Source organism: Mixophyes fleayi, chromosome 7 (assembly GCF_038048845.1).
Source record: "Mixophyes fleayi isolate aMixFle1 chromosome 7, aMixFle1.hap1, whole genome shotgun sequence".
Taxonomy (NCBI): domain Eukaryota; kingdom Metazoa; phylum Chordata; class Amphibia; order Anura; family Limnodynastidae; genus Mixophyes; species Mixophyes fleayi.
Genome location: NC_134408.1, coordinates 126,346,259 through 126,365,712, shown reverse-complemented (window position 1 = coordinate 126,365,712; position 19,454 = coordinate 126,346,259). Strand labels below are relative to the sequence as shown.

General features: G+C 39.3%; 1 protein-coding gene across 8 annotated transcripts in view; it reads left to right on the top strand.

Moving 5' to 3' along the window:
- The window catches only part of UBR3 (ubiquitin protein ligase E3 component n-recognin 3), a 112,821-nt gene that overhangs the window by 67,497 nt on the left and 25,870 nt on the right, over positions 1-19,454 (top strand). For 5 of the 8 annotated variants that reach the window (XM_075180673.1, XM_075180675.1, XM_075180677.1 and 2 more), the window contains 4 exons: positions 569-679; positions 1,768-1,986; positions 4,706-4,842; positions 9,184-9,269. In XM_075180673.1, the coding sequence (XP_075036774.1) occupies positions 569-679; positions 1,768-1,986; positions 4,706-4,842; positions 9,184-9,269 (553 nt within the window). The remainder of the gene's footprint in view (positions 1-568; positions 680-1,767; positions 1,987-4,705; positions 4,843-9,183; positions 9,270-19,454) is intronic. The other 3 variants (XM_075180674.1, XM_075180676.1, XM_075180679.1) reach the window with 1 other exon arrangement.

Here is a 19,454-nt window from a genome sequence, read left to right as displayed (position 1 = left end):
ACTGGATGGCAACCAGAGACCTATTCAGCATATCCAGAATAGAAGCATATTCAGAATAGAATCCACAAGCATATTCAGAAATAGAAGCGGAGATGGCCTGACCTCCCGTAGGTTGGCTGATAGGCAAGCAGCAGACACTTGCTCCCACGCTGTTACTAGTTGATTTGTTTCTCGCTGGTTTCTAAATTGTATGGGAGTGTCAGACCTGTTTCTATTTCCAAGGTTTATCTGCCAGTCTTTCTCTCCACTAGCCTTCAAGTGGCACAAATATGGTGTCCTTAATTGAATTTACTTTTACCGTCATGATTTTTTTTTAAGCTGAATTTGTAAGAACTACGGTTCTGGTGTCGACTAAAGTGCGGTTTGTCCATCATTTGTGTCTTCCTGGTACTTGTGTGGTGTTATTCATGCTTTCCATTGTGCATTTAACAGGTATAGGCGTTAAAACTGCACTGGAGGTTATGAAGCTGTGAAACCTGTAGAAACATGTTGTTCAGAGAATTCTTCATATATTGGTCCTACGTGGACATCCGTTATTTCTAAATATGTTCTCTTTTTCTTTTGCCAGAGCTCTTGTCTCCAGTCAGTATCTATAGGTTGGGAAGGAGGTGTTTACGTACAGACCTGTGGCCATACACTCCATATAGACTGCCATAAATCCTACATGGAGTCGTTACGGGTAAGTTTTCATAAAGGATAATTACAACAAAAATGGAAAATTCAACTTTGTCCCTAAAGGTGGGTTCCCCAACATCCTGTGTGAGCCTGGAGACCCCCTACCTCCCTCTTGCATGAGTGATGGTAGCACTGAGTGTCTCACGCTCGATGTCTGGGGTCCCTTTTACTTGTCCTTTAAAGGGAAACCACAGCTAGAAAATGGTTACTATAAACCTCAATGAACCATGCAATCAATCCCTGTGAGTTCTAACAGTCAAATTAGATTCAGCAGTAAATGGCCATAGAGATCGGGCGTGGAATGGGAAACGGAGAGCGGACACTAAAACTCGGATGTCCACAGCTCCCAGATTTTGGTGAAAGACTTTGGTGAATTACGGAGTAGACTGGTCATATATTCCATCCGATAAATGTGCCAGATTCTAGCAAGGACTGTTTGCAGCATAGGGGCGAGAGGCTGTTTCCAATATGTCTGATTGCCTTGTTCTGATGGCAGCGTGGCAAATATGACCCCCTAATGGGCGGAGAAAGAACCTGGGAGAGAGAGAAATATCGCAATGTAATATCAAGTTTAGAATATCTTGCCAGAAAGCTGAGAGTTTGGGACAATGCCACCAAATCTGAAGAAGCGAGCCTTCTACGGAACTGCCTCTCCAGCGACTAGTCACGACCTGGCTAATAATATGGAGCCTCTTTGGTACATAATACCAACGGTATAGTAGCTTGTAAGCATTCTGTTTTTCTTACACAACTGGAACTGGTGGCCACATCTTCACTTATTTCCTTGCAGTCCTCTCTTTTCCCAAGTCTCCCAGGTCCCCTCTTATGTTCGCTCGTGAAAGTTCTTTGGAGCTGACCCAGAGGGTTTAAGTCCAGCATGTAACGTGGCCACAAGTCCCTTTGTTGAGGCTTGTCCAAGACTTTTTAATAAGGGATTTTTTTATATGCCAATAAACTGAGCTAGTAATTCTAACAACATGGATGTAGTGTATATAGCCATGAACAGTGCTTTCTATCCTTAAATTATCATTACCGCAATCCTTTCCCATGCATTACGAATATCAATTTATGTGTATATTATTTTCTTTCCAGAATGACCAAGTCCTGCCTGGCTTTTCTGTTGACAAAGGAGAATTCACATGTCCTCTCTGCAGGCAGTTTGCAAACAGCGTTCTTCCTTGTTTTCCTGCAAACAGTGGGGAGAGGAGCCCCTGGCAAAATCACGCTCATGGAAACAAGAGCATGAGAGAGCTCATCAAAGAGGTGGAGGAGCTTCAAGAGCAGCTGGGAACTTTCCCAGTAAGCATCAGTGTAAGGCCGAAATATCCTTGTTATTTCCGCTCCGTCACCTCACTCCCCATCATTTCTGTTAGTGTACAGAGAAGATTGATCATCTAGTAGATGCCACGTCTTGGAATAGACGTTTTGTGGGACATATAGATGAAAGCAGTGTTAAAGAATAAAAAAAGGGTAGATTGTGCTGATGCAAGCCATAGCTACTCAAGATCCAATTGTAAAGCGCTACGGAAATTTGCTGGCGCTATATAAATAAATGTTGATGATGATTACCTTTATTCTCTCATAATATCCTTGGCACTTATTTTATGACAAAATATAAATGAATTCAAATGATTATGAAATAACTTGTGCTCTCAGAAATAAGGTAAAACATTCTTTCAAACAAGCTTACAAGCTAATACATTTGGCTATGAGTTTTATTTTTTATTTAATGTTTGTTCCGTAGAAGCAATATGGCTAGATCTAACTGACAAACACAAAGCAATTCACACTTGCAAAAAATTTCAATCTAATTCACATGTAGGCCACTAAAATAAGCGCATTGCTACCTGATGAAATCAATCAGATCTGTATCAGGGATGCCCATAGAGGCAGATGGTGATCGCTATTAGCCTATGTGTCCACGTAGTCCTCTCCGATTGCATGAGCCGGAGAGATCTTGACGATTGGCCAGACAGCTGGATCCTATTTAATTTGGTCACCCACACGTGAGGCCAGATTGGCAGGGGGATTCCATCGCTCGGCCAGCATGTGGCCGTATTAAGCCTATAGAATCACTTCTTCATATATCCCCCCAGTTCAGTGCGTAATCCAGACACACTTCTAGAGCCTTCTTGTGTCCTCGATCTGAGTTTTTTTGATTTCTATTATTATTATTATTATTATTATTATTATTATTATTATCTTTGACTTATAAGGCGCCACAAAGGGTCCGCAGCGCCGTACATTACATATACAGAAAACAGAACCAAGACACAACATGATACACAAATATATACAAACACAGGTGACAGGGTAAAGCAAATCAGATTATATCTGACAGATTGTGAAAGGGATGGTAGAAATCAGCAAGAAGAAGGCCGAAGATTAATAAAACAGGGAAAACAGGGCTAGGGAAGCAGGCCAAGAGGTACAGAGGGTGAAGGAACAGTAGAAGGAGCACACAAGGAAAGAGGGCCCTGCTCATGAGAGCTAACAACCTAAAGGGAAGGGGGAGACACATAAAGGGTGGTACTAACTGGGGGAGAGAGCCAGGACAAGGAAGTTAGGAGGACTGATAGACTTGAATAAAGAAATGAGTCTTAAGGGCACGCTTGAAGCCTTTGAGAGTAGATGCTAACCTGATGGAACGTGGAAGATCGCTCCACAGCAGGGGAGCAGCCCGGGCAAAGTCCTGAAGACGAGAGTGAGAGGAGGTGATCAGTGAAGTAGTGAGGCGGCGGTCAGAGGCAGAGCGGAGGGGGTGGGTAGGGGTATAGTTAGAGATCAGATTGGAGATGTAGGGAGGGGAAGATTGACTAAGAGCTTTAAAGGAATAAATAGTGCAAATGTTTCATCATTGTGTCTTGTATGTTACTTAAAAAAAAATATCCCTTCCAAATTCACAGCCTTTCACTTATTGTTATTCTTCCCATTAATGATTGTTAACCCGCTACAGGCATTAAGTACATATGAAATCTAGTTAGCGGTGCGCGGTTAGTGTTTTTACGGTCGCTATTTTTTTCTTTTCCCTTTCTGTGCAGCAGAGATTGTGGTCAAAATACAAAATGTGATTTGCTAGACAGTAACCTGTTAATTTGTGGCCCAAACTTTGGTAGAAATATTACATTTATAGCGGTTCTATTTTAGACACTGCAGTTATTTCAGTGGCTGTTCTGCTTGTATATGTAATACGCCCTTCCATCATCCCAAGAAATCTGCACTCTTTAAAAACCATTTACTTCTAGGTTACTCTGGAAAAGCTTCATCCTGCGATCAGCAATAAATCCATTCCAGCTCCTATTCCTTCATAGAGAACTTAGTATAGAACAATACTGGGACATGATACTACTAATGGTTCTCACATGGGTCCTTAGTTCAAAGGCCACCTCGGCATTTGCAGTGAAGAGGGACAGGCCTGCTAAATACATAAGACCGTTGTGTAGCCCAAGTTGCAGATTAATCCATGATTGGTTAATGACTCCCCATTGTCATATTTATCAAGCCATAAATTCTTATGAAATAAATATTGTGCTGTTTTATTTAAAACATGCCTGCTAATCAGCCCATAAAACCACATAGATGTCTTTAAAACATTACGGTATTGTCTAGATAACTGTGGTTAATGATAGAAAAATACGCTTTTCTAGTTGCTGTTCCATTCCCTTCCCCAAAGCAGCAGCAGCTAAGGCCATTTAGATTTTTAAGCTACCAGAGCACCTGCTGATACTATTCCCTCCCCATCTTTTGCCTAGTATGCCTCTGGCATTAGGGAGGAGCTTCCAGTGTAGGAAAAACATAATACAGACATAAAATACTGCAATAGTAAGCACTATTAGAACAACTGGTCTTTTTATATTTACCTAGAATCTGACATACTATTAAACTAAAAAAAAATATGGATTCATGGTGACAGGTCCACTTTAATTTGTTCTACTTATTTAGTTCATTCCAAAGCGCTGTTGGCAAATGATTGTTACTGATATTCTATTTGCCACATTCGTGACTTTTACATCGTGTTCTTTGCTTTTAGTCTGAAACCAATTTAAGCAAAGAAATGGAGGCGGTGATGAAGGACATCAAGACTACCACACAGAAGAAGTATACAGACTATAGCAAGACGCCGGGCTCCCCTGACAATGATTTCTTGTTTATGTACTCTGTCGCTCGGTGAGTTACCTATTCACTCTGTATTGAAAAGCCTCCATATTATTTCTATTTTTACTTTGCACTTTGTTCCTAATATAACAGCAGTGAGAAGTTTTTTGGATTGCTTTAAATTACTTTTGATTATTTGCTGGTTGTAATAAAGTTTATGCAAATAACCAACGTTATTTTGCCGCTGTACATGTACGGACAAATAAAAGGTTAGTGAGGCTGGATTTAAGGGGAAAAAAGGAGGTTCACTTAAGCAAGCCGGGCATCACTTTTGTTTCCAGTGAGTTCTTTGTTGTACAAATTTTTAAGAAAAAAAAAATTGAATTGATGAAATAAGGCTGGGTACTCACTACATGTTTTTCACCCGATTTATAGGGCCAATCACGCGATAAACGAGTGTTGCGTCCGATATTGCATCAGTGTATATGCTCCAAGAATCATGTTTTAACGTTCCAAAGCACATCGTATCAGCGGACTAAAACTCTGTGTTAACGATGTTGTTCTAATTCTGCAGTGTGTTTGCACTTACAACCAGCAGTGTAGGCAGATCTCCATAGAGTTTACAGAGTCACAATCTTTTCAGCCGATGGTTATGACAGATGAAGAGCACAGATCTGAAGGTAAATCGTGTAAAACATATGTAGTGTGTGCACAAATCGGCTGCTGATCGGGACTTTCAGTCGTTGGTAAAATCGTTAAAGATATTACATCGGGAGAAATTTTCTGCAGTGTGTACCCAGCATAAGAAAAGCATTCAGCAAATGATTAGTGGCCCTGAAAAATCTCAGGAATGTGTATGTTTGTATTTGGACAATTTAATTGCATACAATTTATTTTTATTATCCCATTTCCACATAGTGCATATCATGTGATTGTTCATTCTGAGAAAATATCAGATAGGTTAAAGATTAGATTGGTTAAAATGTGCTTATTTAGGTCTATGCATTGAACTACTTGACATGTTTTGTTATTTATATATGCAGTCAGAAGCGCCTTCTTTATGGGGGAGATTCAGTTCAAAGCGATGTGTTGCCCGACATCTTTGCGATGTCAGGCTGCGCTCATTGCCATTAATTACGATAAGGAATCGTTGCTTACTTTCCTGCGAACAGCTATGGGAGGCAGGGAGACAAAATAGGGTTTGGAAAATGAAAACAAAGATTTGATTGGTTGATTTTGGCTACACCATCTAATAAAGTATTACTTTTGGTGGTATGTGGGGGGGAGGGAATCACTGTCCGGTGATACTTCCCCTTTAAGGATTACATGTAATAGAAGTATTTATTAACGTGGCATTGTATTTGTCCTTCAGCTTCATTATTATACTCGTCATATCTACAGTCACCTTTATGAATGCTGCCACCGCAAATTAAAATGTTCTAATTCAATATTACATCACAATAACTATGTACCATGCTCGCCATTTGTTCCAGAATTGCTGACTTGCAATGCAGTTTACCCTTTTCATCCGCCGCCTCCCCTCCTTTGCCGATGGCTTAATATGCAAATGAGGGAGAAGATCAATTCCGCTGGTAGTGTAGTAATTTAAAGGGTAGAGTAGTGGTACAAAGATCATTTTTGTTTTTAAGAGCACAGTCATTTTAGCAAGTTGTGGTATGTTTTTAAACAGACCCTTTTTGTGCATTTAATATTTTTTTAGCTTCTGGATATAAATAGACATTTTGGTTGACACTTTTTTTCAGAATGCACCAAATGCTTCTTGTTTGTTAGAGGTGTGTCAAATACTATAAAGCACAGTATTCTGTCCATGTGCATAAAATTTCTCCATCGGTAGACTTTTTGTGAGCAGTGCAAAGCCGCCTGAGGAGCGGAAAATTCCCGGCAGACAGATGCCCTTATCAGCAGAAACCAGACGCAGCTCTGAGTAGGAGCTTTTATCAATTTTAAATTGCTTTTTTTCTGAAGAGTAGAGCGGATTAAAACATTCTTTCGGAAATGGGTGGCATTAGCAGAAAAAACTTAGTGATTTTATGACACAGACGCTGTCTTATTTGCGAGACATAAAAATATCTGTGCAGGGCCTCTGAAAAGTTGTTGCTGACATAAGGTTTCAAAACCTTTGCCTGCATTAATTCCGAATGTATGAAATTTCATTTAAGCTGTTAAAGGAGTTAAATGATGTCATAGGGCGGGGGGGGGGGGATCGGTCTGGGAGACCCTGTGAGATCCTGTGACTCTACATTTGTATTCTGCAGTCTGGTTATTTTAATATTGTGTTTATGAAAAATGTATTAATTTGCATATAAAGAGATGAATGCAGAACAGGTATTGAGCCATATATAAATATTTTTAGTGGGGGCAGGGGGTGGTGAAAGGTTCTCTATTAATCTCAAGGTGTGAATTATTATCTGAAGTGTTGAGGGTGGAGGGAAAGAGCCTGGTGACAGGTTTTACTTAACCTCAGCTCTGGCATTTCCTTCCTGTCCCTATGAAGATGGCAGACAGGTATAACTTCCATCTACTCCCAGGACTCTAATTTCTACTCCCCCCATGTGGCTCATGTGGAACCACCTCATTTAGACCCGCAAATTACCTGGTGGGCACTTTTTGGGACATCACAACCCAAAAATTAGTTCATATTGACTTCAAAGAGGACAGGTACAAAATCCTTGGACTCAGGCCTGATATGTTTAACTCAGGGGGTCAGAGGTGATTGGGGACAGGGAGGGGGGGTCATGTGTTTCTCTTCTGCAATGCCTACTTGCTCTCTGTCGGCATTTTGGGTGCAACATGGTTCACTGGGGGTACCAAACGTTATCCTCTGAGCTTCTTCTGATCAGGTTCTTCCTCTCGTGACCCATGTGCACAGACTTTTTTTACTGGTGCCAAAAAGAGACAGTTCCTTCCATCCCATGCCCAACCTCAATAGTTCTTTCCTTTGGTACAAGGACACATATCCTCACATATATGTCTGCAGGGATCATCAACGCTACCTCTGGTTCGCCTTCCAAGAGTTTCACTTCCAATTTTGCCTCTATGCTTTGTAAATGGGTGGGAGATGACCGTTTATCTACATCATCATTACCGATTTAGTCTATAGATTAATGAATTAAACAGTTTTTCTGTCTCTGAGCACCTGGAGTACAGTTGGAGGCCAGACAGGCCATGTAACTGCGGTGGTTTTACCTGAAGCAACAAAAGAAGGTTCCTGCAGTTCTCAGGTCATGAGGGAGGCAACTTATTTTCTGCAATGTGTGAAATGGTTCAGTCCATTTAAGTCGATCTATATTCCACGTATAAACCAATGGCAGGCAGACTTTCTTAATCCAGAAATATATCTGCTGATGTCCCAACTAAATCAGACTTCCCCTTTACAGCACCAGCACCAGGACCCGGAGTCTTATCTCACTCCTATTGCCCTGACCAATTCTAATTTCTTGGATCCTATGGGAAGTGGTTTGGCTCTATTTATCCACCCGACTTTTCACCTTAGTTCTTCAGCAGTGATTGTAAAAGCAGAAGGATCTTACCATCTCGATAATTCATACTATGCTGAGAGTGTGAAAATCACCGTCTCATGTCTGTTGGAGACAGTCTAGAAGACGTACTTCGTCTTTTCCACCAGAGTTTTTTCAGATCTCCCACTACTTTTTATTATGGAGAGGCCTGGAAGAGACCTGAACCCGACTTCTCTCAATGTACAGGTTTCTGTTCTCTTAGTTTTTTTGGTTTTTTTCTGCACTGTGTCCACACATTAGTGTTTTGAGCGTCTTGGTTTGGTCTCCCTGTGTGTCCGCACTTGAAATGTAGTCCGTTCATTTAATGCCCGTTGTACCAAGAAGGATGGTGTCCACTCTACATTTTTATTAAGTACATAGCTAAAAGTATCTGTATATATTGATACACAATGAGGTAAAAATATAGTGTCTTGAGATTACTCAAAATATACTTGGGTCTCTTTCTAAAATCAGTCACAGATCACTGTCTCATCCAACGTGCTACATATAATTCATGACCTAAGATACTTGCTGAGGTTTGTTATTGACTATGCTACGTTAACTTTCATATTGTCAATTCATGGACTCTAGATCCCTCATTATGACGACTAAGACCCTATTGGATCTCTAGTGACCTAATATTTTAGAACCTAGAGCCTATTTTTAAGTAATTTTGGGAGGGTAATCAGGATTCTGCCCTTAATCCTCAAATATGGTATACCTGTAAGGCTTATGTTGTAAATGTACTGTATATAAGCAAGTAATAAGCTGCGCCCATTCATTATTTAATCAATTAATCAGTGTTCCTATACAAACCAAACTTGGGGATAAAACACAATAAACAATGCAACACATCCGCAGTGTCACACTAATCCCAATTTTTATGTCTTAACAGAACAAATCTGGAACTGGAACTTGTCCATCGTGGAGACAATCTGTGTTCTGGAGGAGCTAGCGCTGCTGGGAAAAGATCCTGTTTAAGTAAGCTTCACGTTAATCTGAAATACAATTTATTTACAGTTACTTCATGGTTCTTATACAATTGAGTAAAGCCTTCTGACAGACTACTCTGGTATAGTCTTCAGGCACCATACTTACCACCTGTTTCTCTTACACATGCTTACCCACTTCCTCTTTTATTTTTCGTGCTTTTCCACTACCTCCCTGTTATTCCCATACCCGTCGGCTGCCCCCCTCTCTGCTTCTCACATACCCGTCGGCTGCCCCCCTCTCTGCTTCTCACATACCCGTTGGCTGCCCCCCCTCTCTGCTTCTCACATACCCGTTGGCTGCCCCCCCTCTCTGCTTCTCACATACCCGTCGGCTGCCCCCCCTCTCTGCTTCTCACATACCCGTCGACTGCCCCCCCTCTCTGCTTCTCACATACCCGTCGACTGCCCCCCCTCTCTGCTTCTCACATACCCGTCGGCTGCCCCCCTCTCTGCTTTTCCCATACCCGTCGGCTGCCCCCCTCTCTGCTTTTCCCATACTCGTCGGCTGCCCCCCTCTCTGCTTTTCCCATGCCCGTCAGCTGCCTCTCTCTCTCTGCTTTTCCCATACCCGTCGGCTGCCTCTTTTTGCTGTCCCTCTTTGTGTGGTTGCTAAATATATAATAGCACCTGTACATCATTACATGTATAAGTTATTCATAGTGTGTGTAGCTGTGCATAGTTATGTTAATGTTTTATGAGGATTTGTATTGGAGAGTCTGCCAAGGCGTATGCATGTGTTAGCACACAAATAATGCATTGGAAATGTCTCTTGATGCCCTTGTTGGGAAGTATGAGATGGCGCTGTCAAGATCAGTATTTGTTAACACAATCCTCAAATAATGCATGTTTTCTAGCTCTCGCAGGTTCATGGGTAAATTAAATGGCATATGTTGATATTTTAGAGTGAGACAGTCGCTAACTGATACACCTTTTGCTCATGATATGACATCTGGACAACATGCACTATTTAAGGTGGCTGGAAGGCAGAGCTAAGAGTCTGCCAGTAGCTAAATGCAGAGTTCAGTTTAGGAATCACAGGTTCTTCATGAATAGTGATTGTCACCTTAACTACATCAACAATAAAAACTTGCTAGTGTTCCAGAACAAACATTTTTGTCCTTGAAAATTTACATTGGTTATTTTCCACATCTAATTTAATGGCTTAATATCTTGATCCTAGATCATAGCTGTTCATTCTGTGCTGGCAGTGGCGTCCTTGTAATAAAACGCATTGGCATCCTACACATTCCTGTTTTGCTGCTGAGTTTCTTTTCAGTCAATTAAAAGACTTAGAACAAGACACTCCTCCTCTGTACGATTCACAGCGGTGGTAATGAGGTGTCTGTACTGTGATTAAGCACAGCACTCCATAATAGTCTTGTAAGAAGTGTTAAATTTGTCGATTAGATATTGCATTAAATGAAATGCAGTGTCCCAGGTGAGCTTTTACAGCAGAAAGCATCAGGGAAAACGATTTGGAACAAATAGGTCAAGTACTGTTTTAGTAGATTGAGCTATGAGGACGCTTCCACTCGGGAAATGTAAATGAGGAATGATTGAGAGACCTGCCTATGTCAGCTTGTGGAACAGTGTGACAAGGTGAACCATCTAGGTCTGCCCAGTAAATTTAACTGCTCCCTTTTCACTAATGACTTTGTAGGTTATTTGTACATTGTTCCCATTTTATAACGTTTAGTTTTTGTTTGTTTTTTTTGTTACTGTAAAATTGAAGCTATTTTAGTTGATCTTATTTCTTAAAAAGCTTTAGAAGGTTACTTAATATGTCAATGAGTGCAAAAAGCTCAAGATTATCAATATATGTTAAAAAATAGACATGCATTTGTTTGTGATGCCTAAATATTAGAAAAAGGTGGTGTGTTTATATTTAAAGCTAAGGAGAAAAGAACAGCTGGTGAGTAGAATTTGTCTACTCTCTCAGAATGTCTTTGAGACTTCTGAATTCAGGTAGTCCCCTACCCTCCATGCCAGGAGAGTAGACGTTTCTACCAGACCCCTAGCAGAGTATACCTTTCTCCCAAAAAGACTGCATGGGGGTGGGGCCAAAATAGCTTGATTCATCGCACTGCGTGCCCCCCGGACTTGTCACTTGACCTTCCCTCCTGGAGAGTTTTAAGGTGGGCAAGTATGGAATCAAACCGGACACAGGTGTCACATGGTCAGATCATTTTATACTGAATGATCAACTTGTGTCTCAAGTTTCTGCATATGTTTATCCATTTTGCTGTGAGCATCTAATTGATGTACATATGTCATAGCAGGATGTGTGTTTCTGTCAACTGTTATCCTTCATTCTGACATCACCCAAGCCAGTGAGAGAGGCTGAATGTCAGAGTTAATGGGTTAATAAATGTTAAAAAGTGTTTTGTCAAATTTGACAGTACTTTTTTTTTTCTACATTCTGTTTACAGCAGGTGTTTTTGTATTGAACATACGAATAAAAAAAATAATATTTTTGTTTGGACTTTTTCATTCTTAAAACCTTGCTGCCTCTTTTAATAATATCCCTTTAGCTGGTTCTTTAGTTGTAAAATCATCTAAAAGAATCACACTGAAGTCTTCCTCTAAGCGTGCCATATCCTGATTTTTTTCTCTTTTAATTTGGTTGTTTTTTTTTATTAAATTGTCACATATGTGGCCATCAAAAATATAACAAATTCTGATCACATTTAATAAGACTGTACATAAAATACTATTGGTCAATGACGACATTTGTCATTCATCAAACAACTGATTCTATCCAATTTGACATTCCATGTGTTTTTCAAACTTGCCACTGATTCGGTCATTCAACAAACTGGTTGAACTGCCCGATTGTGAAGGCTGAAGCCAGTTTTATTGTCACTGTTTTGTTGTCAGAATAGTGTATCCCTAAATAGTAGAGCTTACAACATCAATTTGTGCTACAAAACAGTAGTTGGGTATGTTGTTACTAAGTAGCGGTTAGACCCCCTAAAGGCATTCTAGACTCCAGAATGTCTATTTTCTCAGTTGTCTAATACAGGGGAAAACCTATGCTAGATGACGATTTATAATAACCATTTATGCAGACAGTGGGCACACCTAGGGAGTTGTATCTACCACCTCCTTTCCTGCTCTCTGTCATATTTTAGTTACTTTGGAACCTGGCTATACCACCAATGACATGCTACACCAGATTTTTAAAATGTAAGCAGATTCAGCAACACTTTTTTTTTATAAAAGATGGTAAGAACTGTATTAAATTAACCTACATTTATCTGTAGGTAATTCTATGTAGAATACCATAGTCAGTCAGTGAAATCAAGGAGCAAGCTGGATATTTCAAGAAGCCGGATATGCTTTTATGGACACCAATGGAAAGGACTCACAAAAGTTAAACATTAGCAATAACACATTTAAGTAAATTAGCTACCTGGGCCTTGGGGTTTGTTCAGCCCTGCAGTAGACAATTACAAAGCTGAAATGTATACAAAAATAAGGTTAAAGTGCATTTCGGTGTACAGAGCAAGATATATCCGATAGTTAGACTGTCTAGTGTGAAAGAATTTAATTTTAAAACAAAATAAATATAGATGATTGTATGGTAAGATATATTGTAGTATATATATTTGCATTAGGAAGCCTTACATTACTTGTCAGCAATGAAATCAGCTATAATGTAACTTGTAATTACAGTTGTCGATCGCTCCAGGTTTGGCTAATAAGGAATAGTATGTTAATTGTTTAATCCATGGTATCAGAGATCTAATTAGATCAGCGACTGCACCAGTTTACATTTTAAGTAGTTAATTGCTTTCTCCGTTCATTTAACCTACTAGGATATATTGTAACAATCACATTCATTTACTTTTCCTGTTTAGGTTTTTGTTTCATTACATGTTTTGATCTGTTTTCTATTATATTATCAGTATTGTATTCTGCATTTTTTTTAATTATTACATCCGAAAGGATGGGAAAACTGATTCTTTATATATATATATATATATATATATATATATATATATATATATATATATATATATATATATATATATATAATAAATTACATAAAAATAAAGGCAATAAAATAAATATTTTATAACCCTAATTAAAATACAGAAACAAGGCACTAAATCTGCCCGGAAATTGCAGACTTATGACAGCTTTTCAATTACATTGGTTCCCCACAAAACTGACCATTTTCCATAACATAGCAGGGGTTTTAACCATGCTCCATGGGTGGTCACTCAGGGGGGCAGTGTGTATACAAGTGTGGGGAGGAAACTCATCTGAGTGTGAATCAGTCTGTTCAGAAATAGCCCCAAATTCCTATACCTACCATATCTTTTTTTGACACATCAAAGATATATAATTCCCCATTCAATAAAAGGTCATTATTCTCCACAAAATTGTATATCAAATAGGACATTATATATTGTATATATATCATTACTATTATATCCAAGAAGATAAATTATTTCAATTGTTTCTCTGTATTGCTGTTATCTCTAACTGGTACACATTGTTAACTTCTGTCCCTGGTGCAGAGATCACTTAAAACTTGAAATATGAAGGTGATTGTTTTGAAGTTTTATATTTTCTATATAAATGCACAGGCCCTGTGTGAGGGATGATGACAGATGTGTCTTTGAAGCTGCCGTGAGCCCATTACACCTTCTTGTTAATTGACGATACGAACAGCTTTCAATAGCAATGTTTAGCAAAAAATTTTATTTAGAAGGTTATCCTAAATGGATACAGGAAGGGAATTGGATTATCTGATGGAAACAGATCTTGATATGCTCAGCAGGTTTCCTGAGACTGCGTGTGCTCTTTGATGCCTTTAATTTAGTTAATCTCTCACTGAGCTTACTGTCCAAATTCCTACACATTTTATCTACAGAGAAATTATTTATTGACCATCATATTCATTATTTTATATTATACTCTGAAAATTCAGTGAGACTTAAAGGGGCTACCATGTTAATATGATGCATATTTTTATTTCCTTACAAATTAAAAGTACAATTCCAATTCTTTGACACAAAATCTAGCAGTTTTATATTACATGTTATCACTCTTCAATTCCATCAGTTACTTGAATGCTGGATGCTACTTTTAAACCTTAACATAATGTGAGGTCACTCATTCTATTTTATATCTGTAACATTCTGTGCCAGCTCATGATTAAAACCTACAGCTCTTTATATGGCAGCTCTATAAATGCTGCCTGATAACCCACTAGCTCCTTGTACTAAAATTGTCTAAAAGATGTTCCAGATTTTTCTGTGTGTCTCCGTTATGCTGGAACTTTGCCTGCTTGTTTTCCCAGCCACAGAGTAAAGGATATATTAAGAATATATGTGACCTATAGGGCAACCACCCTACTTGAAGCCAGAAGTTGTATCACATCATGAGCTTACAAAAATGGAAGACTGTTGGGGGTCAATTTATTAAGCAGTGAGTTTCTGGCAGGTTTGAAAAGTGGAGATGTTGCCTATAGCAACCATTCAGATTCTAGCTGTAATTTATTTAGTGTATTGTACAAAATGATAGCTAGAATCTGGTTGGTTGCTATAGGCAACATCTCCACTTTTCAAGCCTGCCAGAAACTTACAGATTGCTAAATTTACCCCATGGATTTTGTCAAGTCTTCAACAGAGTTGCAGCACAGTGGCCTAGTGGTTAGCACTTCTGCCTCACAGCAATGGGGTCATGAGTTGGATTCCTGACCATGGTCTTATCTGTGTGGAGTTTGTATGTTCTCCCTGTGTTTGCGTGGGTTTCCTCCAGGTGCTCCAGTTTCCTCCCACACTCCAAAAAACATACTGGTAGGTTAATTGGCTGCTATCAAAATTGACCCTAGTCAGTCTATCTGTGTTAGGGAATTTAGACTGTATGCTCCAATGGAGGGACTGATATGAATGAGTTCTCTGTACAGCGCTGCAGAATTAGTGATGCTATATAAATAACATGATGATGAACAGAGCCCCATTGAAGAACATTGGGCAGATTATGCTACAGTTATGGCCAAAAGTTTTGAGAATGACACAAATGCTGGTTTTCACAAAGTTTGCTGCTTCAGTGTTATTAGTCCTTTTTGTCAGATGTTGCTATGGTATACTGAAGTAAACTTACAAGCATTTCATAAGTGTCAAAGGCTTTTATTGACAATTACATTACGTTTATCAAAGAGTCAATATTTGCTGTGTTGACTCAACTTTTTGAAGACCTCTTCGCCCTGGCATGCTGACAATCAACTTCTGGGCCACATATGCTGGCAATCAACTTCTGGGCCACATAATGACTGATTCTTGCCCATTCTTGCCTAATCAATGCTTGGAGTTTGTCAGAATTTGTGGGTTTTTGTTTGTCCACCCACCTCTTGAGGATTGACCACAAGTTCTCAATGAGATTAAGGTCTGGGGAGTTTCCTGGCCATGGACCCAAAATTTCACTGTTTTGATTTCCGAACCACTTAGTTATCACTTTTGCCTTATGGCAAGGTGCTCCATCATGCTGGAAAGGGCATTGTTGGTCACCAAACTGTTCTTGGATGGTTGGGAGAAGTTGCTCTTGGAGGATGTTTTGGTACCATTGTTTATTCATGGCTGTGTTCTTAGGCAATAATGTGAGTGAGCCCACTCCCTTGGCTAAGAAGCAACCCCACACATGAATGGACTCGGGATGCTTTACTGTTGGCATGACACAGGACTGATGGTATCGATCACCTTTCCTTCTCCAGACAAGCATTTTTCCAGATGCCCCAAACAATCTGAAAGCAAAACATCAGAGAAAATGACTCCAAGTCCTCGCCTCACTGCACGTGCAGATACACACACACACATGGCTGCTGCCATTCCTGAGCAAGGTCTGCACTGGTGGTGCCCTGATCCCACAGCTGAATCAGCTTTACAAGACAGTCCTGTCACTTGCTGGATGTTCTTGGGTGCCCTGAAGCCTTCTTCACAACTATTGAACCTCTCTCCTTGAAGTTCTTCATGATCCAATAAATGGTTGCATTAGGTGCAATCTTACTAGCAGCAATATCCTTGCCTGTGAAGTCCTTTTTGTGCATAGCAATGATGACTGCACGTGTTTCCTTGCAGGTAACCATGATTAACAGAGGGAGAACATTGATTTCAAGCACCACCCTCCTTTTAAAGCTTCCAGTCTGTTATTCTAACTCAGTCAGCATGACAGAGTGATCTCCAGCCTTGTCCTCGTCAACACTCTCACCTCTGTTAACGAGAGAATCACTGACCTGATGTCAGCTGGTCCTTTTGTGGCAGTGCTGAAATGCAATGGAAATGTTGTTTTTGGGATAAAGTTCATTGTCATGCAAAGAGGGACTTTGACATTCTGGAGTATATGAAAATTGCCAGCATAAAATCTGAGGCAGCAGACTTTGTGAAAAATAATATTTATGGCATTCTCAAAACTTTTGGCCATGACTGTACCTGCTGTGTGATGCTGCATTATTTAGCAGGTCCAGCAGATAAGTTTTGGGCAAGGGTAAGCTGTTGGAAAACCCCTTTAAGGAAAGGGATATGGTTTTAAGGAGCCAAAAAACACCCAGCACAAGTTAAATCATGTAAAATGCATTCTTTAAGCAAAATGTATGTACATACTCCTGTTGTAATATTAGCTTTGCCTTTCGAAATAAAAAACGAAGAATTTTAATCTTTTAATCTTTACTTAAGGGCTAATTTCCCACAAAACTATAGTTTAAACTATTGGCTTAACAGCTTATTATGGCGTTCAAGGAGATTAAAATAATAAATAAATAATGTGACTTGTCTTCCATGCTCTGTTGGCCAGAAAGGTCACAGACCTCTGGTGACTGCATGCTGTCAATAAGGAAAGAGGGACGTAGAAACTCAAACTAAAACTCGCTACTGGATACAGGTTGACCAGGTTCTCCACAAAACAGAAAAGGGAAATATATTGTAAACTGCTCTACTATGTCCTTTATTTCCACCAGAAGGCAGCAGAAAAAATAACAATGATCCGCCAATGATCTTGTTACCAAGGGGGGTGTTTATGGGGGGAAAAAAACAGTGTGACTTTCCTTCTAAATCAAAATTAAATGTAAAGATACATTTACTATTCAGATTGACTCTAAATGATTTATATTTTGATGCACTTTGCTGCATTTACCCACAAGTGTCCTCGAGTGAGTTTATAGAAATTGCTGGTTTTAGCTCAAGCAGAGAATGGCTTTTCATTAGCGTAGCTCATAATAAATTTTTGTATAAGAATAAAGACTTGGGATCATATAAAATGTAATCCTTTTTCATGGAAAAACTACTAAAAGTTTGCAGCATAAATATATTTTATATATAAATAAAAATACATTGTTGAAGTTACATGTTGGATAGTACTTATATAATGAATAAGTTTTTCTTATTGCATATTATATCATAGTAATTGAGCTTTTTAATACTATATGTAGTGTAACTTTCCATTTCACATCAAAAGGAAAACCAATTGTGTTTTGAAGTTTGTGAAGTTAAAGTTACACTAGGTGGCAGTGTTAACACAGATCCATGTATAAGAGAAATGTGCCTTAAAGGACTGTGAATATTAATAGACTGCTTGCAGGATGAATGCTGCATGCAGAACGGAAGAGACATTTGAACTTTATACTTTTTGTTTGTGCTTTAAATGTCACATTGGCATCAATGAATGTTATTTTCCGTGGATTTTACTAAATTACCATCTATAAACATTAAAACAGTTTGGGTACTGTTGCAGAGAATTAAAATGAGTACAGTTAAAAACGTATATAACCAGAAGAAAGCTGGACATTGTCATGAATAGCAAAACGTGATTTTATTTAAAGGCATAATAACCATATTTGTCCAATTATTGTTGTCTAATAGGAATATTAAGGAATGATTTAATGTACTTTTGATGGATTTTTTTTTTAGCTTCTATAAAACTGTTACTAAGGAGTCTATTTAACAAGCGGTGGGGTTCAACGCCTGCAAAAGGCTCTTTTACCGCTTTTCCTTATTAAATGGGTAATGATGGAGAAATCAGGGCCTTCTGTGGCATAAACCTAATTACCGCTGTCCCTATAGACCCTCCATGGGGGGGCAGCAGAATTAGGCAATTTATTAAGCTGAGGAAAGCAAGGCAGCGTCATCTCAGGATGACGTTTACTTGTCTTTTTCAATCATCATCATCACCATTTATTTATATAGCGCCACTAATTCCGCAGCGCTGTACAGAGAACTCACTCATATCAGTCCCTGCCCCATTGGGGCTTACAGTCTAAATTCCCTAACACACACACACACACACACACACTCACTCAAACTACGGTCAATTTGTTAGCAGCCAATTAACCTATCCCTTTCAATGGGATCAAGCTAATGCTTCTCTGACTTCACTGGATTCCTCACTGGTGAAAGCGCACTGCACTCTCTACGTTCACTGGGAGCGTTAGGCTGCCAGTGAAGTGGAAAAAAATACTTTGTGGAGGAGGGGTAAGCGGCGTTAGGACTTGGATGGTTGGTCTTCCAGAGTAGCTGCTCCTGCATGGTAGATTGCAGTGGTACTTAATTATGTATTGCTGTGACTTTAAATATTGATACTGACCATGTTGGGGTCACAAATAGACTCCTAAGTCCTCTGCTACCATTCAGTAGAGTTGCAGTGTCTTTTATCTCTATCTCATAATTCCCTTCTCTATACCCATGACTTTGCTATTCGTCTTATTCATGTTTGATCAACTCCTCGCAATAACAGTCAAAGTTGTCTCTCGCTACACAGAGGTGATATGTAGCACTCTGCAGTCTATGACTGTAAGACTCCCAGCATGCTGTGCAGTTGATAAGTAGTCTGAGCAAGTGATTGGTTATCTGCCCTGCATAGCTGATTTTCCTAATGTCCAATGTCAATTTCATCTTGCTCTTTTGCATAATGTATTTACTTTATGAAGTCCCAGTAGGTTACTAAGAAGTCTTCCAAGTCCTTGCATGTATATGAACGGTTTACCTAAACACTATAATCAATAGAACCCATTATAATTTAATGTGTAATAGCTAGTCAATTTTAACAATCAATGCGTAGGTTCTAGATGTTTTGTTTTTTATTATGCAGGGGGGTCATTGTTCTCTGCAGTGTGGAGTATTACATTCCTTGTTGAAGTATTTGGTATATTGTTGCGCAATATATGTAACACCGT